At 44.8% G+C, this 27,168-nt stretch overlaps 1 protein-coding gene across 1 annotated transcript in view; it reads left to right on the forward strand.

The window, feature by feature from the left end:
• LOC115203274 (carbohydrate sulfotransferase 8) overlaps positions 1–27,168 on the forward strand; it is a 188,708-nt gene that overhangs the window by 45,974 nt on the left and 115,566 nt on the right. Inside the window, exon 2 of the mRNA XM_029767820.1 lies at positions 261–466. Within this exon, the coding sequence (XP_029623680.1) occupies positions 292–466 (175 nt within the window). The 5' untranslated portion in view covers positions 261–291. The remainder of the gene's footprint in view (positions 1–260; positions 467–27,168) is intronic.

Raw genomic sequence — 27,168 nt, forward strand, 5'->3', positions numbered from 1 at the left:
CATGTTTATTTATCTTGGGTGGTAAGCATTTGACAGTACAAAGAGAATGTGTTTCTATAGTTGTCACTCAGTAAGGTGAACACATTTTGTATTAATCCAATGAGAAGAAAACTATTGAAGAACCATGATTAGCCTACCTATATTAATGTCATTATAACCTATTTAATCCTATGTCATGTCATGCTATGTCGTATATTGTGCTCCTATATCTTATTTCCTGTCCTATCTGGGCTGACTCTGTCCCTGTTCTCTCTCCCCAGGCAGCAGTCTGAGCTGAGGCAGGATAGCAGGATGCTGTGGGTGGAGTGTAGGATAGTGGACGCCCTGCGTGGGAGAAGACGGATGAGGGCCACAGCCGTCAAGCTGCCCTGCTCCTTCTGGTTCCTCCTGCTGTTCGGGGCCGGAGGCCTCGTCCTCTTCATACACCTCCAGGACCTCTCAGAGATGGTCCAGCAACAGGCTCCAGGTCAGTGGGAGAGAGATTCTACCCTATTCTACAGTCAGTTTCTACAGACCTGAAACTGGAATGGGTTGATACTATCATCAGTACTGTACGTTGTGAAAGAAGCGTGACACACATACAAATAAACCCATATACATCTGTTCACATGCATGTACACATGTACTATACATACTGTTATTGTCAACCTGCTCCTCTATTGGATTAAAGTTGGATAAGAACCGTACCAAGTTTGCATACTGAAAAGGTGAAGCAATTGGTTATGAGTTATCATGAGACAATGCCAGGATGTCAACCGTAAATGAGGGCAATGTCCTTGGTGGTGCACTGTGAGGGCACCAATGGTGAACACCTGCTACAGCACCACAGGACTGAGCCACACACTGAGAGATAGAGAGATATGGAGGGAGATGGGGAGAGAGCTGGGGAGAGAGAGAGGGCTAGGATGTAGATAAGAGGGAGGGAGAGGGAGAGAGGGAGGGAGAGAGAGAGACTACACAGAGAGAGATGGAGAGATGGGGGAGGCTCTATGAACCGCTGTGTGTGGGTCTATCATGTGTCACCCGTGCTGTGTGTCATCATCAGTATCAGACAGGATGAGTACAGTGTCAGCCTCTCTATCAATAAGAGGTACTTACGGAGAGTGAGAACTCGCCTGGCTCTAATATTCCCCTGTTAGATGCTCGTGTGGGTAATATCATACACACACACACACACACACACACACACACACACACACACACACACACACACACACACACACACACACACACACACACACACACACACTGCCGAGTGTTGAGTGTGTCTAACCTGGAAACTGCAGAGCTAGTGGGCCACACACATTGTAGAAATGGCAAGGTGTTTTGGCTTGTCTATTCAGAAGGAGCACCATGCCAAGGTCAATGTCATGGTGACAAGATAGTGGCATGGCCTTTTTTTATTGAGGATTTTGTGACTATGTGGGGTGGTCCTTTGTAGCTCAGTTGGTAGAGCATGGTGCTTGTAACCTAGAGTAGTGGGTTCAATTCCCATGTCCACCCATACGTTAAATTTATACACGCATGACTGTAAGTTGCTTTGGATAAAAGTGTCTGCTAAATGGCATATATTATATTTTTATGATAAGCACTTAATGAATTTGAAATAATTAAACTGCTGACATACTGTACTGTAATTGTACTGTACGAGTATCCATTTTCTGTCACGCTTGTCGTTGGAAATGGAGGACCAAAACGCAGCAGGTATGAGTAAGCTCATCTTGAGATTTATTAACTCCAAAATGAACACAAAAATAACAAAAGAGAACGAACGATAAACTGACAGTCCTGTAATGTTGACACACACTAAACACGGAACATAGACCATAAACCAAAAACCCGGAAATACTAAATCAAACACCCTTTTAACAAACACACCACCCTGAACCACATAAAACAAATACCCTCTGCCACGTCCTGACCAAACTATAATACTAATTAACCCTTATACTGGCCAGGACGTGACAGTACCCCCCCCCCCCCCCCTTAAAGGTGCTAACCCCGGAAGCACCTTCAAAACAAAACAACAAAAAAAAACAAAAAAAACAACAACCCCAAACAACAAAACAAAAATTCCCCTCTACTAAAGGGAGGGAAGGGAGGGTGGCTGCCGTCAACGACGGCACTGTGCTACACCCCCCCTCCCCAACCCACCTATCTCTGGAGGTGGCTCCGGTTCTGGCCGTTCCAGGCTGTCGGGGCAGTCTGGCAGCTCGGGGCGGTCTGGCAGCTCGGGGCAGTCTGGCAGCTCGGGGCAGTCGGGGCAGTCTGGCAGCTCGGGGCAGTCTGGGCAGTCTGGCAGCTCGGGGCAGTCTGGCAGCTCGGGGCAGTCTGGGCAGTCTGGCAGTTCGGGACAGTCTGGCAGTTCGGGACAGTCTGGCCAGTCTGGCAGTTCGGGACAGTCTGGCCAGTCTGGCAGTTCGGGACAGTCTGGCCAGTCTGGCAGTTCGGGACAGTCTGGCCAGTCTGGCAGTTCGGGGCAGTCTGGCCAGTCCGGCAGTTCGGGGCAGTCTGGCCACTCCGGCAGTTCGGGGCAGTCTGGCCACTCCGGCAGTTCAGGGCAGTCTGGCCACTCCGGCAGTTCAGGGCAGTCTGGCCACTCCGGCAGTTCAGGGCAGTCTGGCCACTCCGGCAGTTCAGGGCAGTCTGGCCACTCCGGCAGTTCAGGGCAGTCTGACCACTCCGGCAGTTCAGGGCAGTCTGGCCACTCTGGCGACTGTTGACTGGCGGGCAGCTCTGGTGACTGTTGACTGGCGGGCAGCTCTGGTGACTGTTGACTGGCGGGCAGCTCTGGTGACTGTTGACTGGCGGGCAGCTCTGGTGACTGTTGACTGGCGAGGCTGGGTTCACGCACTTGAAGCCTGGTGCGTGGTGCTGGTACTGGGCGTACCAGATTGTGAACACGCACCTCCAGGCTAGTGCGGGGAGCGGGAACAGGACGAGACGGACTGGGTTGACGCACTTCCGGGTCCGCACGAGAGACAGGAGCTGGAAACCCAGGGCTATGGAGGCGCACAGTCGGTCTTGATCTTACCTCCTGCACAACCCGTCTTGGCTGGATGGAACTAGTAGCCCTGTACGAGCGGGGTGCTTGTACAGGGCGGACTGGGCTGGGCAGGGGCCTGATGGTAGCCGTGCGTAGAGCGGGAGTTGGGTAGCCTAGTCCTCGGAGGCGTACCGGCGACCAGATGCGCTGCGCAGGCATCCTTCTACCAGGCTGGATGCCCGCTCTAGCACGGCACCTGCGAGGGGCTGGAATAACGCGCACCGGACTGTGCGTGCGTATGGGTGAGATAGTGCGCTCCTCAGCGAAACATGGCGCTCTCCACCTCATACGCTCCTCCATATAACCACGGGTAGCTGGCCTCCGTTGTTCCTAAGTCCTAGCCAAACTACCTGTGTGCCCCCCCCAAAAAAATTATTGGGGGTGCCTCTCGTGCTTCAACGCCAGTCTTGTCCCTCGGAAACGTTCCCGGTCCATACCAGCCTTACTCCTTTCCTCTCTCTCGCTTACCACCTGTTTCCATGGAAGGCGATCTTTTCCTGCTTGGATCTCCTCCCAAGTGTAGGAGCCTTCTCCCTCCAAGATCTCCTCCCAAGTCCATCTCTCTAGTTTGTCCAAATCGAAATTCCTCTGCTCCTTCCTCTGCTGCTTGGTCCTGGTTAGGTGGGAGATTCTGTCACGCTTGTCATTGGAAATGGAGGACCAAAACGCAGCAGGTATGAGTAAGCTCATCTTGAGATTTATTAACTCCAAAATGAACACAAAAATAACAAAAGAGAACGAACGATAAACTGACAGTCCTGTAATGTTGACACACACTAAACACGGAACATAGACCATAAACCAAAAACCCGGAAATACTAAATCAAACACCCTTTTAACAAACACACCACCCTGAACCACATAAAACAAATACCCTCTGCCACGTCCTGACCAAACTATAATACTAATTAACCCTTATACTGGCCAGGACGTGACATTTTCATGCAAAAGCAAGCATGCAAGCACTATCCAGGCACTGATTTAGTTAGAAAGAAACAATGCAAATTTCACAAATGATGTATGACACATGAAGTGTTACAATGAACATTCAGTGACTTCAGTATAGCTTACACTGCTGGAAAAATAATGCTGAACTGTATCTATGCCTTAAGCTACGATGCCTCACTTCCGCCAGAAGCTCATCTCTAATAGTGTTGAGTTTTAATACATTGGATGTCAGCTTCTATCTATCTTCCTCTCTCCACTGCTCATCCTCTTTGTCTGGCTGTGGAGTACAGTCACAGTCAGTGGAATGCTTTGGTCCCCCGTAGTTAAGTTAACACTCACAATAACCGAACAGGAACCAGCAGTTTAACAGGATGGGCAACAGTCTCTCCTGATCACCGCAGTAACTGTTTAAGGGACAATCGAGGGGAAACCCACTAGCTACTATTCTCCTTGGGAAAAGACATAGCTCAAAGTCCTAGCAGCTAGCTGAGATAAATTGCTAACACACGTTTTGGCCAGTGAGCATTTTTCCAACACTTAAAGCCTTGCTGTCACAGTGTGGGCCAACGGCTGAGAGGAAGGTCTAGTTGTATGGTGGTGTTCCAGTAAAGGCATGTGTCTTCACTCAAACACCAATAACAAATCATTGCCATCTCATTGGAACAAACCCTATGGCAAAGCAAAGTCATTCTTCATCGGAAAAAAGGACAAGGGCCCGTTGAGTGGACTGGTACAGTATTACACAACTCAACTGAGATCGTGCTGAGTCGTGACTAGGTCACCCACTATTCTCTTGTTCCAGTTATAGTATAATTACATAGCACTAATCCATTTCTCATCCCATTTCTCCTCTGATAATCATTGCATGGAAGAGAGCATGTTAGCTCGACTCGGTTACAGTAGCTAATCTATAGAGATGCTCTGTTTACTTCAGAGGACTGCTGTGCTATGCATTGAATGGCACAAATTGAACAAAGGCACAGTGGTGTGTTTGCCAGTTATTGTCTAATTGCACTCTTACCATGCAAAGAAAATCCTACCCAACGTCCTTGACATCTTTAATGATCCATGGCTTGTCATCCACAGTGAGGAGTCGTGGTTAAAAAGCCATCTGCTTGGGGTGAAGACGATAGTGTCACTGTCTCTTTTATATGCAGCATGTTGCCAGGCAGTCAAAGAACACTTCACACATCACTGATGTGATGACATGGAGAACGAATATATGTACTAAGGTACGAGAGCCTGTGTGTGTGTGTGTGTGTGTGTGTGTGTGTGTGCGTGCGTGCGTGCGTGCGTGCGTGCGTGCGTGCGTGCATGTGTTTTTCCTTAGATGTAGCCTAGTCTTGTTGGTGAAATATAAAACCTTTCTCTATATCAGTGGTATTCAAAGTTGGGGTCGGGGAACGGTAGTGGTGTCGCCCAAGATGTATATATACTGCTCAAAGAAATAAAGGGAACACTTAAACAACACATCCTAGATCTGAATGAAAGAAATAATCTTATTAAATACTTTTTTCTTTACATAGTTGAATGTGCTGACAACAAAATCACACAAAAATAATAAATGGAAATCCAATTTATCAACCCATAGAGGTCTGGATTTGGAGTCACACTCAAAATTAAAGTGGAAAACCACACTACAGGCTGATCCAACTTTGATGTAATGTCCTTAAAACAAGTCAAAATGAGGCTCAGCAGTGTGTGTGGCCTCCACGTGCCTGTATGACCTCCCTACAACGCCTGGGCATGCTCCTGATGAGGTGGCGGATGGTCTCCTGAGGGATCTCCTCCCAGACCTGGACTAAAGCATCCGCCAACTCCTGGACAGTCTGTGGTGCAACGTGGCGTTGGAGCGAGACATGATGTCCCAGATGTGCTCAATTGGATTCAGGTCTGGGGAACGGGCGGGCCAGTCCATAGCATCAATGCCTTCCTCTTGCAGGAACTGCTGACACACTCCAGCCACATGAGGTCTAGCATTGTCTTGCATTAGGAGGAACCCAGGGCCAACCGCACCAGCATATGGTCTCACAAGGGGTCTGAGGATCTCATCTCGGTACCTAATGGCAGTCAGGCTACCTCTGGCGAGCACATGGAGGGCTGTGCGGCCCCCCCAAAAAATGCCACCCCACACCATGACTGACCCACCACCAAACCGGTCATGCTGGAGGATGTTGCAGGCAGCAGAACGTTCTCCACGGCGTCTCCAGACTCTGTCACGTCTGTCACGTGCTCAGTGTGAACCTGCTTTCATCTGTGAAGAGCACAGGGCGCCAGTGGCGAATTTGCCAATCTTGGTGTTCTCTGGCAAATGCCAAACGTCTTGCACGGTGTTGGGCTGTAAGCACAACCCCCACCTGTGGACGTCGGGCCCTCATACCACCCTCATGGAGTCTGTTACTGACCGTTTGAGCAGACACATGCACATTTGTGGCCTGCTGGAGGTCATTTTGCAGGGCTCTGGCAGTGCTCCTCCTGCTCCTCCTTGCACAAAGGCAGAGGTAGCGGTCCTGCTGCTGGGTTGTTGCCCTCCTACGGCCTCCTCCACGTCTCCTGATGTACTAGCCTGTCTCCTGGGAGCGCCTCCATGCTCTGGACACTACGCTGACAGACACAGCAAACCTTCTTGCCACAGCTCGCATTGATGTGCCATCCTGGATGAGCTGCACTACCTGAGCCACTTGTGTGGGTTGTAGACTCCGTCTCATGCTACCACTAGAGTGAAAGCACCGCCAGCATTCAAAAGTGACCAAAACGTCAGCCAGGAAGCATAGGAACTGAGAAGTGGTCTGTGGTCCCCACCTGCAGAACCACTCCTTTATTGGGGGTGTCTTGCTAATTGCCTATAATTTCCACCTGTTGTCTATTCCATTTGCACAACAGCATGTGAAATTTATTGTCAATCAGTGTTGCTTCCTAAGTGGACAGTTTGATTTCACAGAAGTGTGATTGACTTGGAGTTACATTGTGTTGTTTAAGTGTTCCCTTTATTTTTTTGAGCAGTGTATATAGAGTATATTTAGTACTTAGTATTTGTTAGGATCCCCAGTTAGCTGCTGCCGAGGCAGGGCTAGTCTTCCTGGGGTCCAAACAGGAAATAACATAACAAATAAAATACACAATATACATACATATTGACAGCACTACATTTACATTACAATTTAGCCATTCAGCAGAAGCTCCCATCCAGAGCGGCCCACAGCTAGTGCATTCTTCTGGAGATAGCCAGGCGAGACAATCACATATCACAGTCATACCCCAACCACGTATCACATACATAATACAATACATAATACAATGCAAAATGCAACACAAATTTCATAAAAATGTCTGTGTGTCTCTTCATGGCCAGGCCGTAAGGTGTTCTTTTATCTGTTTTTTTGAATCTGTTTTAGTCATGGCTCCAACAGACGCCTCACAAGTCTTCAACTGGCAGCTTCATTAAATAGTACCCGCAAAACACCAGTCTCAACGTCAACAGTGAAAAGGCAACTCCGGTATACTGGCCTTCTAGGCAGAGTTGCAAAGAAAAAGCCATATCTCAGACTGGCCAATAAAAATAAAAGATTAATATGGGCAAAAGAACACAGACACTGGACAGAGATATGGCTTTTTATTTTTAGTCGCCTCTTCACTGTTGACGTTGAGACTGGTGTTTTGCCGGTACTATTTTATGACCATTTTGAGCCTATAATTGAACCCACAAATGCTGATGCTCCAGATACTCAACTAGTCTAAAGAAGGACAGTTGTATTGCTTTCTTTAATCAGAACACAGTTTTCAGCTGTGCTAACATAATTGCAAAAGGCTTTTCTAATGATCAATTAGCCTTTTAAAATGATAAACTTGGATTAGCTAACACAACGTGCCATTGGAACACAGGGGTGATGGTTGCTGATAATGGGCCTCTGTACACCTATGTAGATATTCCATAAAAAATCTGCCGTTTCCAGCAACAATAGTCATTTACCACATTAACAATGACTACACTGTATTTCTGATCAATTTGATGTTATTTTAATGCACAAAACATTTGCTTTTCTTTCAAAAACAAGGACATTTCTAAGTGACACCAAACTTTTGAACGGTAGTGTAGATTGTATTTTTGGGGGAAACAAACAAATAAGAGTACAGATGGGACAATATACAAGTTTTTTTGAGAATGACAATTTCAAAATGTATTTATTGTTTTCTTTTCATTTTGGTAAGAGATGAAAATGTAATGAATTTAAGGTTATTTGTTGATGTAAATCACATTTGACAGATTTTAAGGTAGTGTCATTAAATTTGTGGTGGGTTGGGGTCACAATAAATTCTTGCAACAACAATGGGGTGCCCAGAAATTATTTTAGAGTGGCTTGCGAAAGTATTCACCCCCTTGGCATTTATTGTATTTTGTTGACTTACAACCTGGAATTAAAATAGATTTTTGGGGGGTTTGTATCATTTGATTTACACAACATGCCTACCACTTTGAAGATGCAAAATATTTTTTATTGTAAAACAAAAAAATTTTTTTTTTGAAAACTTGAGCGTACATTACTATTCACACCCCCCCCACCTCCCAAAAGTCAATACTTTGTAGAGCCACCTTTTGCAGAAATTACAGCTGCAAGTCTCTTGGGGTATGTCTCTATAAGCTTGGCACATCTAGCCACTGCGATTTTTGCCCATTCTTCAAGTCAAAACTGCTCCAGCTCCTTCAAGTTGGATGGGTTCCGCTGGTGTACAGCAATCTTTAAGTCATACTACAGATTCTCAAGTTAATTGAGGTCTGGGATTTGACTAGGCCATTCCAATACATTTAAATGTTTCCCCTTAAATCACTTGAGTGTTGCTTTAGCAGTATGTTTAGGGTCATTGTCCTGGTAGAAGGTGAACCTCTGTCCCAGTATCAAATCTCTGGAAGACTGAAACAGGTTTCCCACACACATCCCCACAGCATGATGCTGCCACCACCATGCTTCACTGTGGGGATGGTATTCTCGGGGTGATGAGAGGTGTTTGGTTTGCACCATACATGTTGTTTTCCTTGATGGCCAAAAAGCTAAATTTTTTATCCTTCTTCCATATGTTTGGGAGTCTCCCACATGCCTTTTGGCGAACTCCAAATGTTGTTTGCTTATTTTTTTCTTTATTAAGCAATGGATTTTTTTCTGGCCACTCTTCCGTAAAGCCCAGCTCTGTGGAGTGTACGGCTTAAAGTGGTCCTATGGACAGATACTCCAATCTCTGCTGTGGAGCTTTGCAGCTCCTTCAGGGTTACCTTTGGTCTCTTAGTTGCCTCTCTGATTAATGCCCTCCTTGCCTGGTCCGTGAGTTTTGGTGGTCAGACCTCTCTTGGCAGGTTTGTTGTGGTGCCATATTCTTTCCATTTTTTAATAATGGATTTAATGGTGCTCCATGGGATGTTCAAAGTTTCTGATATTTTTTATAACCCAACCCTGATCTGTACTTCTCCTCAACTTTGTCCCTGACCTGATTGGAGAGCTCCTTGGTCTTCATGGTGCAGCTTGCTTGGTGGTGCCCCTTGCTTAGTGGTGTTGCAGACTCTGGGGCCTTTCAGAACAGGTGTATATATACTGAGATCGTGTGACAATTAGATTGCACACAAGTGGACTTTATTTAACTAATTATGTGACTTATGAAGGTAATTGGTTGCACCAGATTTTATTTAGGGGCTTCATAGCAAAGGGGGTGAATACATATGTACGCACCACTTTTCTGTTTTTTATTTTTTAGAATTTTTTGAAACAAGTTATTTTTTTCATTTCACTTCACCTATTTGGACTATTTTGTGTATATCCATTACATGAAATCCAAATAAAAATCAATTAAATTACAGGTTGTAATGCAACAAAATATGAAAAACGCCAAGAGGGATGGATACTTTTGCAAGGCACTGTACCGGTGGACTGACTGTGGATGTATGTACAACTATCCTCTCATCTGGTCCACAACAACCCTCCCTCCATCCCCCCATGGCTCCATCCCTCCCTCCATCTCTCCATCAATCCCTCTTCACATGCAAGGAACAGTGCATATTGTTTCAAGCTGGAAGGTAGAATTTGATCTCCCCCACCAGAGGTCCAGTAATCCTTTAAGCCGTTATGTTTGCAGAGTCTAATTTAGCCGTCTCTTAATGTAATTAAATTGTGCTGATGACCTAGCGTGGAGGGAGGGGCTGAGCAAAAATATTTCCATGCAAATTCACTCCAGTTGATGTTTGTGGAAAAAATTGATATTATATGACATTATTTCTTCTCCATCCTTTTGCCTGTCCACCTCACAAAGCTCCCTTAACAACAACTTCTTGTGTAGACCTGACACCATCCACTCTCACTCCACTCCACTCCATCCCACCCAGTTCAGTGCATTTGAAATTAATTATTGGCAAAGCTACGTCACTCAGTCATTTTACACAACCCTAAGTGCTATGTACCCCTGACCTTTGACATAGTAGGTACACACTGTCTCTGGGGATTTTGTGAGAAAAACAGAACTTCATTGAAACAGTGCAACCATAGAGTACAATAAGAGTTTTCTGCTGGTTGGTTTTGTCCCTGGATCACATGACAATCTGGATGGTTATCTGGAGAGTGCCATGGCAACCTGTGCTCATGCCAAGCTGTAGATGTTACAGATCTCCATTCTCCTCTGTACACCTCAGCCACTGAGGAGGGATAGCCTATTATGGTCTGGCAGAACACGCTGAAACCTGAACCATCCAAGTGGCCTTGATAGCTGAAACTCTGACACCCTGGATACAGTAGCCTACCTTTGCGTAGGTAGGCATTTAGTAGGTAGGTATTCGTCTAGGTACTCAGTAGGTACTGTAGGTATTCATTGCCCACATTGCCAACTCAGTCTGCTAACCTACTAGGGTATCACAATTGGTCCATGGCAACACCAAGGTCATGTGGTGTTCTATTAACATCAATCCCCTGTGGTCATGTTCTGGGCTCTCTGGTCTGGACATAATCTGTTTTCCAAAGCCATCTGATCCCACAACCAATGGCTGCCAATATGTTTCCAAATTGATTTTTTCCTCCACTTTCTTCCATTACAGTGAATGGCTGACGTCCAGAAAAATACAATGTTATCCCTAAAGCAATACTATTACTCTACCAAAAGACTAAAAGCCATTAACTGTACTTCATTATGCAAGAGAGGCATATTATTATTTGGCTTTTGCCAGTTGTGTTTTTACTGCACAGACTTTAGAGAATGCTCTCTGTGTGTTGGAGAATATAGTCAGTGTGAGACACAGCCACAAATCATATTAGTGCAGCACTGAGTCTTGGGCAAACGTTACATCTCCCCTGAACCATTCCTCAGTCCTGGACATAAAACACTTCAAAACAGCTGATCTGGTGCTATCCAGTAAGCCATGAAATACAAAATGCAGCCCAGATTAGAAAGCATCCATATGAGACAGAGGAAGCTACATTGACCAGCCGAGAGGGAAAGAAAAAAAGAAGATGCTCTGATCTTTCCCTTTCAACTGTAGTGCAAAGGTGAAGATGCATCTTTTGAGCCTCCCACTAGTATAGACATGGGCAACTGGCGGAATGCCAGTTTTGAAGGCCCTCTGATCAATAATAAAAAAATACATTATATTTTTGCGGGGGAGCGCAGTCAGGGTCTCAACTTACAGTTGCGAGTTAGAATACTCAAGGGGAAATTTCAAAATATGGTTGTACATAAGATTTTTTTTGTTTTGTTATGTCAGTCATTGACTGTCACGTTCGTCGTAAGAACTGGACCAAGGCGCAGGGTACGTAGCGTTCCACATCTTTATTATAAAGTGAAACTTCAGCAAATACAAAACAATAAATGAACAAACGAAACGTGACATTCTGGAGTGCTCACAGGCAACTACACAAAAACAAAACAAGATCCCACAAAACACAGTGGGGAAATGGCTGCCTAAATATGATCCCCAATCAGAGACAACGATAAACAGCTGCCTCTGATTGGGAACCATACCAGGCCAACATAGAAATAGAACAACCAAGATTACCCACCCTAGTCACACCCCGACCTAACCAACATAGAGAATAAAAGGCTCTCTATGGTCAGGGCGTGACAGTACCCCCCCCCCCAAAGGTGCGGACTCTGGCCGCAAAACCTGACTCAATAGGGGAGGGTCCGGGTGGGCATCTAGCGTTGGTGGCGGCTTCGGTGCAGGTCGTAACCCCCGCCCAGACCCCAGATCCAGCCATGGCACCGGGCTGAACGTCGTGCCAGGACTGGGTACCGGCGCAGAAGAGGGCTCCGGCCATGGAGCTGGGTTGGACACCGTGCCTGGACTGGGCATCGGCGTAGAGAAGGGCTCCGGCTCTGGAGCTGGGTTGGATGCCGTGCCTGGACATCGGCGCAGAGGAGGGCTCCGGCCTTGGAGTGGGACTGGACGCCGTGCCTAGACTGGACATCAGCACAGAGGAAGGCTCCTGCCATGGAGCTGGACTGGACACCGTGCCTGGACTGGGCACCGGCGCAAAGGAGGGCTCCGGCCTGTGGACCGTCGTGGGAAATTCCAGACTGTGGACCGTCATAGGAGGTTCCGGACTGTGGACCGTCGTAGGAGGTTCCGGACTGTGGACCGTCGTAGGAGGTTCCGGACTGTCGCAGGAGGTTCCGAACCGTGGACCATCGCAGGAGGTTCCGGACCGAGAACCGTCGCCGGAAGCTCTGGACTGGGGACCGTCGCCGGAAGCTCTGGACTGGGGACCGTCGCCGGAAACTCTGGACTGGGGACCGTCGCCGGAAGCTCTGGACTGTTGATGTGCACTGGAGGCCTAGTGCGTGGAGCCGGTACAGGTGACACTGGACTGGTGAGGCGCACTGGAGGCCTGATGCGTGGGACCGGCACAGGTTGCACCGGACTGGTGACACGCTCTTCAGGGCGAGTGCGAGGAGCAGGCACAGGACACGCCAGACTGGGGGAGGCGCACTGGAGGCCTGATGCGTGGGACCGGCACAGGTTGCACCGGACTGGTGACACACTCTTCAGGGCGAGTGCGAGGAGCTGGCACAGGACGTACTGGGCTGTGAAGGCGTACTGGAGACTTGGTGCGTAGAGCCGGCACACTTGGTACCAGACAAATGATACGCTCCTCAAGGCGAGTGCGGGGAGCTGGCACAGGACGTACTGGGCTGTGGAGGTATACTGGAGACCTGGTATGTGGAGCTGGCACAGTTTTTACCAGACTGCTAGCACGCTCCTCAGGACGAGTACGGAGAGCTGACTCAGGTGGCATCGAACAGTTAACACACTCCTTAGGGCGAATGTCATGCATCATACACCAACACAACAACTCTCTCATTTCTCTCTCCTCCAATTTCTCCATCAACTCACTGACGGTCTCTGACTCTTCGTTCACTCTCCTGCAATTTCTCCCTCTTCTCCCAGATTTGCTCTGGTACGCTCCTCGGCTCCGCCGACCACTCCGTGTGCCCCCCCCAAAACAAATTAGGGGCTGTCCTTTGTGCTTTCCTTGTGGCCACAAACCCCGGCGTCGTCGCTGTCCTCCCTTCTCTCCTTGCGTCTGCCGCCAAGGAAGGCGATCCTGTCCTGCCAGGATTTCCTCCCAAGTCCAGGATCCCTTCCCATCCAAAATCTCATCCCAAGTCCAGGATACTCTCTCATCCTGGGCATGCTACTTGGTCCTGTTGTGGTGGGATCTTCTGTCACGATCGTCTTAAGAACTGGACCAAGGCACAGCGTACGTAGCGTTCCACATCTTTATTATAAAGTGAAACTTCAGCCAATACAAAACAATAAACGAACATACGAAACGTGACATTCTGGAGTGCTCACAGGCAACTACACAAAAACAAAACAAGATCCCACAAAACACAGTGGGGAAATGGCTGCCTAAATATGATCCCCAATCAGAGACAACGATAAACAGCTGCCTCTGATTGGGAACCATACCAGGCCAACATAGAAATAGAACAACCTAGATTACCCACCCTAGTCACACCCCGACCTAACCATCATAGAGAATAAAAGGCTCTCTATGGTCAGAGCGTGACACTGACAGTCACTTAATTAGCCCACGTCAGCAAAAATGTTGTAGATTGTTAGCTGACAGATAAGAGCAGCGATGAGCTGTGGTAGTGGGGGGTGTCCGCCTGGCCTTTCTCCAAGTGCATGCTGGGCTGTGTTCAAAAACTCCAAAAGGATTGAAAACAGGATGTGGGTTGAGCACCAGGTAGATCTAACAGAGAAGTGACTTTTTGAAAAGTCTTTGAAGGTCGCTATTGGAGCCTGTGCCGCTCAACATACCCAATCTGCCACATGGTTTGTCACTCTAACCCCACAGCCAAGGATGGGCCGTACTGTACACTGTCCTGCTGCAGCACAGAGAGAACTCCTTCAGTGACCAAAGCCTCAAACACACAGATTTGAGCAGAAATCTCACAGAGGCAATTGTTCTAGAACTCTTTTCAGAGCATCCTGGAGCTTTTACTGTTTACAAACTTGTCATTGCAGTTGTGGAGGCCTTGGACAGAAGTCAATATCATATAACTCAGAGTTTGTACTCGCTTAAAATATAGTCTCTCACAATTGATCTACCTTCATCCACTGCAGTGCAAATTCAATGCAGAGCTTTTTGGGAGGGAGAGAAGGAGATATTTGGCGTCTCCACTGCAGCACAAAAATGATAATGAGATCATGTTTTTGGGGTAATTAGAATTAACAGGTGAGCTGGCTGAGCCACAGACGACAGACCGACCGACAGACAGACATACAGAGTTTAGCCGCCGCAGTCGCTGATTAAAGACGGCACTCTGCCACTTATTCAGTATGACAAGGCCCTGGCCATCAGTGTCCCTAGTCATTCACTTATCTGTCTGACACCAATCCTCCATTTCCTCTCCTCTGCTCTCCGTCTCGGGAAAGAGACAGTCTCTCTCCTCTCGTCATGGGAGCACCAAATAATCAGGATGGGATTGGTTATCAAAGGCCTGGTAATGAGCAGCAACATGAATATACATGTCTAATATCGAGCCAAAACAGCCATCCATTCCCAGCTCTCCCACTCCCTAACCAACTGAAGAACATCCCTTTTTCCCCACCACCAAACCAACAGCAGAATAAAATAACGATTTCAAAAAGAATACTTATTTTTGTCAGTACAATTTCCCTTATGTTTTGTGTTTTTTTTTGCATGAGAGTTTGATTAAAAAGTAATGAAAGGTAGAACAGCAGGTAAAGTAGGACTGGGAAGCTGTAGGTAGGTATAGGTTCTGACAGTCACAAGGAAGGCACCACACAGAGCAGATTTAATAAGTACTGGAAGGGAGGGCCTGAGTTGCGTAACAACCATGATTTTTCCTCAGACGGGACTGTCTTCTTCTTATGAGGCTGTTGTTCTCCTCAAAGTTGAATTGCTGTCAGAAAGCTTGTCTTTACCGTAACACGCACTATAGAAAGCTCACAGCGAGAACACTTGTCTTTACCACTGCAAAGTCTCCAGAGTTCCTCCTAGTCAAAAGCGTGTGAGAGGAGCTCTCTGCAGCCAGCATCTCCCAGCAGGCTGGAGACAGGCTGTGAAAACCAGTCACAGACAGAGACAGAGACAGAGACAGAGACAGACAGAGAGAGAGAGAGAGAGAGAGAGAGAGAGAGAGAGAGAGAGAGAGAGAGAGAGAGAGAGAGAAATATACACTCCTTTCACCGAGGAGACATCCTGGGAAAGCAAAGTAGAGCTGTATATGGAAAACATGAATAATGCCAGTGTTCAAGGTCTCTACACCATTGCATAGAATATCATATTTTCTCTGCTAAACAGGGGAAATCATGAACTAAATAACATGTTGTTAGTGAGGACCATAAAAAGGTAGCTGTTAAATGTGACCCATATATTGCACTTTGCAAACAAAAGCTTTTGTTGTGTAAATGTTTCCACATTGATACTAACCTACTGTTTTTAAAATGAAGAAGATCTTGTTCGATATTATCAAAACCTGCATGAGGAGCATTGAAATGACCTTGAATCCTAGTTTCCATATTTATTTATTTTATTTATTATTTTATATATTTCACCTTCATTTAACCAGGTAGGCTTGTTGAGAACAAGTTCTCATTTACAACTGCGACCTGGCCAAGATAAGCAAAGCAGTGTGACACAAACAACAACACAGAGTTACACATGGAATAAACAAACATACAGTCAATAACACAATAGAAAAAGTCTATATACAGTGTGTGCAAATGAGGTAAGATAAGGGAGTTAAGGCAATAAATAAACCATAGTGGCGAAATAATTATAATTTAGCAATTAAACACTGGAATGGTAGATGTGCAGAAGATGAATGTGCAAGTAGAGATACTGGGGTGCAAAGGAGCAAAATAATAAATAAAATAAATAACAGTATGGGGATGAGGTAGTTGGATGGCCTGTTTACAGATGGGCTATGTACAGGTGCAGTGATCTGTGAACTGCTCTGACAGCTGGTGCTTAAAGTTAGTGAGGGAGATATGAGTCTCCAGCTTCAGTGATTTTTGCAATTCGTTCCAGTCATTGGCAGCAGAGAACTGGAAGGAAAGGCAGTCAAGGGAGGAATTGGCTTTGGGGGTGACCAGTGAAATATACCTGCTGGAGCACGTGCTACAGGTAGGTGCTGCTATAGTGACCAGTGAGCTGAGAAAAGGCGGGGCTTTACCTAACAAAGACTTATAGATGACCTGGAGCCAGTGAGTTTGGCGACGAATATGAAGCGAGGGCCAGCCAACGAGAGCATACAGGCCGCAGTGGAGGGTAGTATATGGGGCTTTGGTGACAAAACGGATGGCACTGTGATAGACTGCCTCCAGTTTGCTAATTGGTGCTTGCTTCGGGACAGAGACGTTAGCCAGGAGTAGCCACTTGGGTAGCAGCTAGCTAGCTGCGATGATCCAGCTGAAAAGGTTCAGAGCTTGCGGTAGGAATATGGAGATATGGAGAAGAAGAAGTCCGATATGCTCTGGGTTGAATCGCGCTGTGCAGACTGTCAGGAGTTGTCCGGGCTAAAGGTTAGCTGACTACTAGCTAGTAGCTAGTTAGCTGGCTAGCTTCTGTATGGGGTTCTGGTTCTAAAGTAAAGAAAATAGAAAATTCATACCACATTGGGTGAGGCGGGTTGCAGGAGAGTATGTTGAAGTTGAGGTTAAGAAAAATATATTTTTTAAATATATGCGAAGAAAAAATATATAAAAAGATATATACATGGGACACGACAAGACAAAGACAAAGACGCCTGACTGCTAAACCATCTTGGATTAGAGATCGAATAACTATAGAATAGAATACATTGTCGAATAATAGTGAAGACATCAAAACTATGAAATAACACATGGTATCATGGTGTAACCAAAAAAGTGTTAAACAAATCAAAACATATTTAATATTTTGGATTCTTCAAAGTAGCTACTCTTTGCCTTGATGACAGCTTTGCGTACGCTTGGCATTCTCTCAACCAGCTTCACCTGGAATGCTTTTCCAACAGTCTTGAAGGAGTTCCCACATATGCTGAGCACTTGTTTGCCGCTTTTCCTTCACTCTGCGGTCCAAATCATCCTAAGCCATCTCAATTGGGTTGAGGTCAGGTGATTGTAGAGGCCAGGTCATCTGATGCAGCACTCCATCGCTTTCCTAAATGGTAAAATAGCCCTTACACAGCCTGGAGGTGTGTTGGGTCATTGTCCTGTTGAAAAACAAATGATAGTCCCACTAAGCGAAAAACCAGATGGGATATCACTGCAGAATGCTGGTTAAGTGTGCCTTGAATTCTAAATAAGCATTTATATGGGCTGCAATCTGAGGCTGGTAACTCTAATGAACATATCCTCTGCAGCAGAGGTAACTCTGTGTCATCCTTTCCTGTGGCGGTCCTCGTGAGAGCCAGTTTCATCATAGTGCTTTATGGTTTTTAAGCTTCATCATAGCGCTTTATTGTTTTTGTGATTGCACTTGAAGCAACTTTCAAAGTTCTTGAAATGTTCCATATTGACTGAACTTCACGTCTTAAAGTAATGATGGACTGTTGTTTCTCTTTGCTTATTTGAGCTGTTCTTATACCAAATAGGGCTATCTTCTGTATACCACCCCTACCTTGTCACAACACAACTGATTTGCTAGAAAGCGTTAAGAAGGAAAGAAATTCCACAAATGAACTTTTAACAAGGCACACCTGTTAATTGAAATGTGTTCCAGGTGACTACCTCATGAAGCTGGTTGAGAGAATGCCAAGAGTGTGCAAAGCTGTCATCCAATCAAAGAGTGGCTACTTTGAAGAATCTCAAATATAAAATATATTTTGATTTGTTTAACACTTATTTGGTTAATACATGATCCCATATGTGTTATTTTATAGTTTTGATGTCTTCACTATTATTCTGCAATGTAGAAAATATAAAAAATAAAGAAAAACCCTGGAATGAGTTGGTTTGTCCAAACTTTTGACTGGTACTGTACATATGTACTTGGTATGATACTTGCAAATGACAAGCGCCAGTGTATCCCTTACTGAAAACACATTAATTTCACATGATCACATGTGAAGTGTTGCAAAAACACGTTTTCGTGTGATCAAGTGATCTTTGGTGAAGTTTATGTGACAACAAGTAAAGCAACATGTGATAACATGAAACTACATGTGAAAACATGTTACCATGTGAAGTATTCCAAAAACACTTTTTCACATGATTTCACGTTACATTTCATGTGAAATCATGTGTATTTTATGCAAGGGTAAACCTTTACAGTTGATAAATCATATACAGTTCTATATGCCATTACATTGTGGGCTCTACAAAAATACCACCATATTTTCTATTGGCAGAAGTTACCCTGACCAGAGTGTGAAAGGAACACTCCCGACAATATCTGCACCACCTACAAAGGTGATGTGTTCACAATTCTGTTATCTTCTTGGGAGATATTTTGAGTGAAGATTTCAGACGTGTGTTCAGTTGATTGTTCCAGTAACAAAAGCCCTGAGGTAGTTTAGGGAACTGTATCATTCTCACAGCACTGTTATCCAGGAGAATAGACAATCAGATGGTGATTCAGTCTTGAACTTGTGCCCGTGAGTCGGCCTGGACTGGCTGAGCAGACTGATCACTATTAACACACTATGCTTTTGGACGTTTGAAAAGTTCCTGAGAACGTCGATGTACAGTGCGTTCAGAAAGTATTCATACTGCTTGACGTATTCCACATTTTGTTATGTTACAGCCTGAATTCGAAATGGATTAAATTGATTTTGTTTCTTATACACCTACACACAATACCTCAAAATGACAAAGTGAAAACATGTTTTTAGAAATGTTTGCACATTTCTTGAAAAACAAATACAGAAATATCTATTTTACATAAGTGTTCACATCCCTGACTAAATACATGTTAGAATCACATTTTTCAGCGATTACAGCTGTGAGTTTTTCTGGGTTAGTCTCGTAGAGCTTTGCCTACCTGGATTGTACAATATTTGCCCATTATTAAAACAAAAAATGAAAGCTCTGTCAAATTGGTTGTTGATCATTGCTAGACAACAATTCCCAAGTCTTGCCATAGATTTTCAAGCAGATGTAAGTAAAGACTGTAACTCGGTTACTCAGGTAAGCAACTCCAGTGTAGATTTGGCCTTGCGTTTTAGGTTATCGTCCTGCTGAAAGGTGAATTAATCTCCCAGTGTGTCACGTCCTGACCATAGAAAGATGTGACCGTTTTTCTTCTTCTATGTTTTCTATTTCTATGTTGGGGTTTTGTTTGGGATGATCTCCAATTAGAGGCAGCTGGTCCTTGTTGTCTCTAATTGGAGATCATACTTAAGTAGGGGTTTTTCCACCTGGGTTTTGTGGGTGATTAATTTTGAGTTGTGTATGTGTTCATCTTTGCGTCACGTTTTTTTTTTTTTCATTCAGTGTATTTATGTATTGCATAGTTTCACAGTATAAATAAAATGTGGAACGACACACACGCTGCACTTTGGTCCTCTCATTCCTACGACATCCGTGACAGAGTGTCTGTTGGAAAGCAAACTGAACCAGAGTTTTCCTGTGCTTAGCTCCATTCCATAAATGTTTTATCCTGAAAAACTCCCCAGTCATTAATGATTACAAGCATACCCATGACATGATGCAGCCACCACTATGCTTGAAAATATGGAGAGTGGTACTCAGTAATGTGTTATATTGGATTTGCCCCAAACATAACAATTTGTAGTCAGGACAAAATGTTAATTGCTTTGCCACATTTTTGACAGTATTACTTTAGTGCCTTGTTGCAAACAGGATGCGTGTTTTGGTATATTTTTATTTTAACAGGCTTCCTTCCTTTCACGCTGCCTGTCACGTCTTGGCCAGTATAAGGGTTAATTAGTATTGTAGTTTGGTCAGGACGTGGCAGAGGGTATTTGTTTTATGTGGTTCAGGGTGGTGTGTTTGTTTAAAGGGTGTTTGATTTAGTATTTCCGGGGTTTTGGTTTATGGTCTAGGTTTATGTATGCCTATGTGGAATCTAGTGAGTGTATGTCTATGGGTGATTAATTGGGGTTGGGACTCTCAATTGAAGGCAGGTGTTTTCTCTTTGCCTTTGATTGAGAGTCCCATATATTGGGGTGTGTTTGTGTTTGTGATTCGTGGGTGATTGTTCTGTGTTTCGCCTTGTGCCTTACCAGACTGTTTTTGTTGATCGTTCGTGTTTTTTTTGTTATTTTTGTACGTTCATTTTTGATAGTTAATAAAAATCAAGATGAGCCTGCACATACCTGCTGTGTTTTGGTCCTCCTTAACCGACGACAACCGTGACACTGCCAATTATGTTAGAATTGTTAAGTAACTACAATGTTGTTGATCCATCTTCAGTTTTCTCCTATCACAGCCATTAAACTATGTAACTGTTTTAAAGTCACTATTGGCCTCATGGTGAAATCCCTGAGTGGTTTCCTTCCTCTCCGACAACTGAGTTAGGAAAGACGCCTGTATCTTTGTAGTGACTGGGTGTATTGACACACCATCTAAAGTGTAATTAATAACTTCACCATTGGAATTCCTCCGCACAAAGACCTCGTCTCTCTTAAAGTAAGAGGAAGTTGAAGTCTGGCTGTGGGAGAGGAACATAGGTATTTACCATCTGTCTTTCTGTCAAATCAAATGAAATTGTATTTGACACATGCGCCGAATACAACAGGTGTAGACTTTACCGTGAAATGCTTACTTACAACCCCTTCCCAATGTTGCAGAGTTAAAAATAAGAAAAAGAAAAAATAACACAAGGTATAAAATGCACAATAATGAAGTTATATACAGGAAGTACCAGTACCATATAACATACTAGCCTAAACAATATAATACTGACAAAGGCACATATCACAGCTGTGGGACCTATCATTTTGGGGTATAGAATGACTGCAAGAAGGTCAGTTCTGGTGGCTTTTTAAAAGGACATTCTACTCCAAAATGAATAAAAATAAAATGATGTTGACATCTAAAGTAGAATTTCTCCCTCCAAAAACGAGCCCAATAACATATTGGTCCATATTATCAGGCAGGTGTGCTATTTAGCAATAAGCATTGTCACCTGATGAAGCCCACCTGATGCAGCATAGTGGCTATAAATAAATAGGCTCAGGGTTTCCCATCTGCATTTACCCCATTGGGCTAATCATTAGCTAGATCACAAACTCTGAAGTCTAAACATTAGGCTATCGTGTTGCTAGTTAGCAACATATTGATGATTTGGATGTCCCAGAAAAAAAGTTCCACTGGCACTTAGCCAACCAAGGATCATGTACTTTGAATATAATGTAGGTCTACCTGTTAAACCTGACCCTTGTTACTCACATCAGCCACGGAAAGCAAGATTACACAGTTTTGTAACAGCAGGGGCTCTCATGCATGACTCATTGTTGTTTTTCTCGAAGCGAGCATAAAAGACAGTTTTGCATCACTGGGCAACTCACGGCTGGATTCCCTTTGTAAGCCATTATCGTCTACAAGCCCTGCAACATCCTATGAGCATCCGAGCCAGTGTAATAGGATTCCATCTTTCTCCTATATTGTCCTTTTTCATGTTTGATGGTTAGTCGTAGTGGGATTTCTTGTATGCGTCCATGTCTGTTCCTTGTAAAGTGGTAGTTCTAGCCTTTAGCCCAGCTGTAATCCATGGTTTTTGGTATGGATACATTTTTATGGTCACTGTTGGTATGACGTCGTCAATGCACTTATTGATTGAGCTGGTGACTAATGTGGGAAACCCCTCAATGCTATCTGATGAATCCCGGAACATATCCTAGTCTGTACTAGCAAAACAGCCTTGTAACCTCGCATCTGCTTCATCGTACCACTTCTGTACTGAGCGTGTCACTGGTACTTCCTGTTTGAGATTTTGTTTGTAAACAGGAAGCAGTAGGCTAGAGTCATGGTATGATTTGCCGAAGGGAAGGCAGGGGAGAGCCTTATATGCGTTTCTGTGGGTACGTTTCTGTGAGTGCTACAGGACAATAGTCATTTAGGCAGGTTACCTTGGAGTTCTTGGAAACAGGGACAATGATGGTCACTTTGAAACATGTTGGGATTACAGACTGGGACTAGGTCAGATTTAAAATGTCTGTGAAGACACTTGCCAGCTGGTCTGTACATGCTCTGAGAATGTGCCCTGGTATTCCGTCTGGCCTGGTGGCCTTGCGAGTGTTAACCTGTAAAAAAATCGTACTCACATCACCCACGGAAAGCATGATCACACAGTCGTCCGTAACAGCTGGGGCTCTCATGAATGACTCAGTGTTGTTTTCCTTGAAGTGAGCATAAAAGGCATTTAGCTCATTTGGGAGTTTTGCGTCACTGGGAAAATCACAGCTGGATTTCCCTTTGTAATCCATGATTGTCTACAAGCCCTGCCACATCCGACGAGCATCCGAGCCGGTGTAATAGGATTCCATCTTCCTCCTATATTGTCCTTTTTCATGTTTGATGGTTAGTCGGAGGTCGTAGTGGGATTTCTTGTATGCATCCATGTCTGTGTCCTGTTCCTTGTAAAGTGGTAGCTCTAGCCTTTAGCCCAGCCTGTAATCCATGGTTTTTGGGTTGGATACGTGTATATGGTCACTGTGGGAATGAAAGTCTTGTAGCGTGTCACTGGTACTTCCTGTTTGAGCTTTTGTTTGTAAACAGGAAGCAGGAGGCTAGAGTCGAGGTCTGATTTGCCGAAGGGAAGGCAAGGGTTTCTGTGAGTAGAATAAAAGTGTTCCAGAGTTTTAGCGCCCCATGTGGCGCAGGAGATGTCTGTCACTCCTCAGACCACAAGGAGTGGAGTAGTCCCCCTGGCCTGAGCCTCCGAGCTCATCCTACTCCTCCGACTCCTCCTCAGCCTTTCTTCCCTCCTGGAAGGACCAAAGATTAAGCTCTCCTGCCATCCAGAGTGATAACAGGCTGTCAACTTCTAAAATGTAATCTGCTGACTCTGGGAGGAAGTGGCGGTGTCATTGGAGTGGGCCGCCTGATGCTTATCTCCTGACTGGCATGCCGTGATGGAGAGAGGAGAGAGAGAGAGGAGAGAGAGAGGAGAGAAAGAGGAGAGGGAGCACCGGCCCTGCCAGATACTCAGAAATAACCAGCCAGTGAATCCAACAAAGGCTCAGTCAAAGCAGAGGGATCCATCATTCCCCTCCTTTTAAAACACACACATATCTATTGAAACCACCCTGCCCTATGATGAGCCAGATTACAAATGGAGGGTGATAAACCCATCTGATAATAAATGGAAGAAAAGATGCCAATAGACAGAGGATAATAGGCATTAATTACTCCTTGACGATACAGACAAGCGATGAGATTCTCAGTTTTATTAAACAATACTGCTGCATCGACTCTCAGCTCTCAGCAAATTCCATCTCGGAATTCAGATTGCAGATTGTGACATCTAAAAGTCATATTGCTGCCCAATCAAAGTTGCGGTCCTAATGCACAATGGCCAGGCAGAGAGAGAGAGAAAGAGAGAGAGAGAGATGTAGTATTTTCTGTAGTGTTTTTGCAGACATTACTGTAGTATTTACTATAGTATTTTATTATCTTTGACTTAGAGGTGGACGCTTTCTCCTTGAGTAAACCTACTGGAGAAATACTAAAAGGACAACATTTCCATAACCTGTAGGTAGTTCAGCGATTCTTCTCTTTTCTATAACAAGTGTGGAACACAATATGATCTATATTGGCATGTAGGTTTCTCACTTATGGGTGGTACAAATTGGGATATGGGGGAGGGGAATGGGAAGGGTATATTCAAAGTAAATACTGTAGCATTTACTATGGTAAAAAAAGTGTTTTTGCAGACTGTAGTGTTTTTGCGGACATTACTGTAGTATTTACTACAGTGTTTTTTCCACGGATAGTACTATTGTGTTTACTATAGTATTGTACAGTATTCTACAACATTATATAGAAAGTAATACACGTGACTACTACAGTGTGCAGTATAGTATTGTAGTATTCTATTGTAAATTGTAGTATTTACTCATGTGGGGAGAGAGAGAGCGCGAGAGAGAGCGCTGTGATTTGGGGAATTGTCAGGAACCTGTAGAATCTAGTAAATCAATCTACTATGGGAATTAGCCAGGACTTTAACAAAGGGATTGTCATGCAGTTAATTGGTCCAACCTCTCTTTTCCAAGCAACTGACCTCATGTCCCTTTTGTTTCTTTGAAATTATAAACTTAAATAAAATAAAATTGCTTGGGAAAGACCTGTCCCTGTGAAGCAGCAGCTGTCAGCCAGCTAGTAAAATGTACAGAGACATCTACAAGCCATTTTTTTATCTGTAGGGTGTGTGTGTGTGTGTGCGTGCATGTGTGTGGCGGGTGGAGTTACTTTATGTCTCTAATTGGGTAAAAATCAAATGTTCTGGTCCCTCACAAAAAAAGCCACTTATGGTCTCAGAGGCAGCGAGAGAGAGGCACAGAGAATGAATTAGTCACAAAGAGCAACATTTGGGGCTGTGGTGTTTACCATTTTATTTCAGACTGGAGCCAGGGCTTCTCTCTGGAAGAGTGGGGAGTATCGATCCATAAGTATCAGTCATATGGTATGAAATGGATACATTCAGCCATTCTCTGCCCTGCCCCAGTGTAAGAGTCATGACTAGTTCCTGGTGTTGTTCTAGAGGCCAGAGAGAGAGAACACACACAGAGAACACACACACACAGGACAGACAGGTGTGTGTAGTGGCCTGAAGGGATGGAGCCCAAACAGTGTGGACTGATAGTATAGTCCAATAAGACCCTGTGTACAACAAAGTGTGTGAGCTGGTGATTGATTGTACTGTAATGAGTTGAGCTGGGATGTCTTAGCATGGTACAGTAATAGATGTTTGCAGTGTGATTTGCAGCGGACTCGTTTGCTGAATGATGGTATGCCGTGTTCGGCAGAGTGATGTTGTGTGAGTTGTTTTGAGACGGTACAGACATGCATTGACTTCTGTTGTACCTTGCTCTCACTCTAATTGATTGAATGGGATGCATAACATGGTCGTACCCCCTGGAGGTTAACTCCTCGGGGATGTAGCAGTGATCAGTTTCTGATCAGGTACTGTGTTAACTGTGAGCTCCAGAGTGTGGAGCTAACAGGACACAGAGTGGGTCTCTGGCTGTTTCTGACTGGAGTGACTGAGGCAGAGTGAAGCGGCTGCTCCTGCTGCTGCTGCTGCCGTTGTTCCAGCACTCTGGCCCGTGGCTAACAGCGACTGAACACCAAATCAATCTTATCACCCCATAAGGCACTACTCCATAGTTAAGAGTGGAAATTAGATATTGCCTGTGTCGGATTTGGAGCCATCCTCTCCTCTCGCTCTCTCCATCCTCTTTCCCTTTGTTTCCATCACGTCTAAAGACTCCATACCCCGTCTCTCTCTCCTTCTCTCTCCATCCTCTCTCCCTCTGTTTCCATCACGTCTAAACACTCCATACCCCATCTCTCTCTTCTCTCTCTCTCTCTTTGTCTCTCAGTTTCTGTCTTTCTCTCTCCCCATCCCCCTCTCGCCCTTTCTCTCTGAAAAGGAGGAGGCACAGAGATAATGTATGGGGTGTCTGCCATGAATTCACTCAGGTGCAACTGCACAATTAGCAAGCACATGTTTTACATCAATTATGTTCCCCACACACATACAGTACACACAGGGGGGTACTTCCCCTTCCTCCAACCCAGCCCCAGCAATATGGACTCCTTCTTGCCTCCTGTCCTCCCACAATGCCTCAGTTTTGAAAGGATATTCACTCTGGGCTGATGAGATTGAGGGGCTTTTCACCAGAAGCCATTAATGTCAGCTCTGAGGCTGCTACTAACCATTATAATCCTAATTTCCGACTCTGTATCCTATCTGCCATTGACATTGTTATCAGGACGTATTTCGCTGGCTGCCTGACATCCTTGAGGTTGAATAGGGCCGTTTGCCTGTGGTGTCTGAGTGGTTGTTTTAAAGGCGTATATATCCTGGCCCTTTTAACACCACTTCCAGGGTACACTGGAAAGCTTTCAAACAGCTGTCTAAAAGCACATCCTCGGTTATGAATCGAAGGCGTTTTTTTACAAGTGGGGTTTTTACCGAATTAGACGAAGTGAGTCCATATGAGAATATACACCATTAAATTACATGAAGACAAATTGATTTGTTTCCTACCAATTTGACATTTTCTCTGATGATGGTATGAATCAGAATAGAAAAGCATATCCCCTTTAATACAACTTTGTGATATGTGGATAAGTGTCTGCCTGTCTGTGAGGCATTTTGTCAGCCTCTATGCCACAGAAAATTGTAATGCTAGTATTTCATGGGGATTCAATGAGAGGAGCTGAGGCTAAGGGACTTATAGACATGTATAAGAACGTCTGGTTCTATGTTCCCAGGCAGTCACTGACAGACAGCAGTTATGTCATAGTGGCATATTCAATACACCCACATTGTGTTTTTGATATTTGTGGCTATATTTTTACATTTATCTGCAGGTTCTGGGGATCTCCTTTAAGCCATGAATATAAATGTTGTCTCAGTCTATTGATTATGAGTCGAAATACTATATTTAATGATTGAACTTATTTTTTGAGAACTTCATTGTGGGCGTTTTATGTGCAAAGAGGATTGTGGAGGATCCATAAGGAACGGTAGAGAGTACCGTTTCGAAATAAGCCC

The sequence above is a fragment of the Salmo trutta genome, chromosome 12 (assembly GCF_901001165.1).
Source record: "Salmo trutta chromosome 12, fSalTru1.1, whole genome shotgun sequence".
NCBI lineage: Eukaryota > Metazoa > Chordata > Actinopteri > Salmoniformes > Salmonidae > Salmo > Salmo trutta.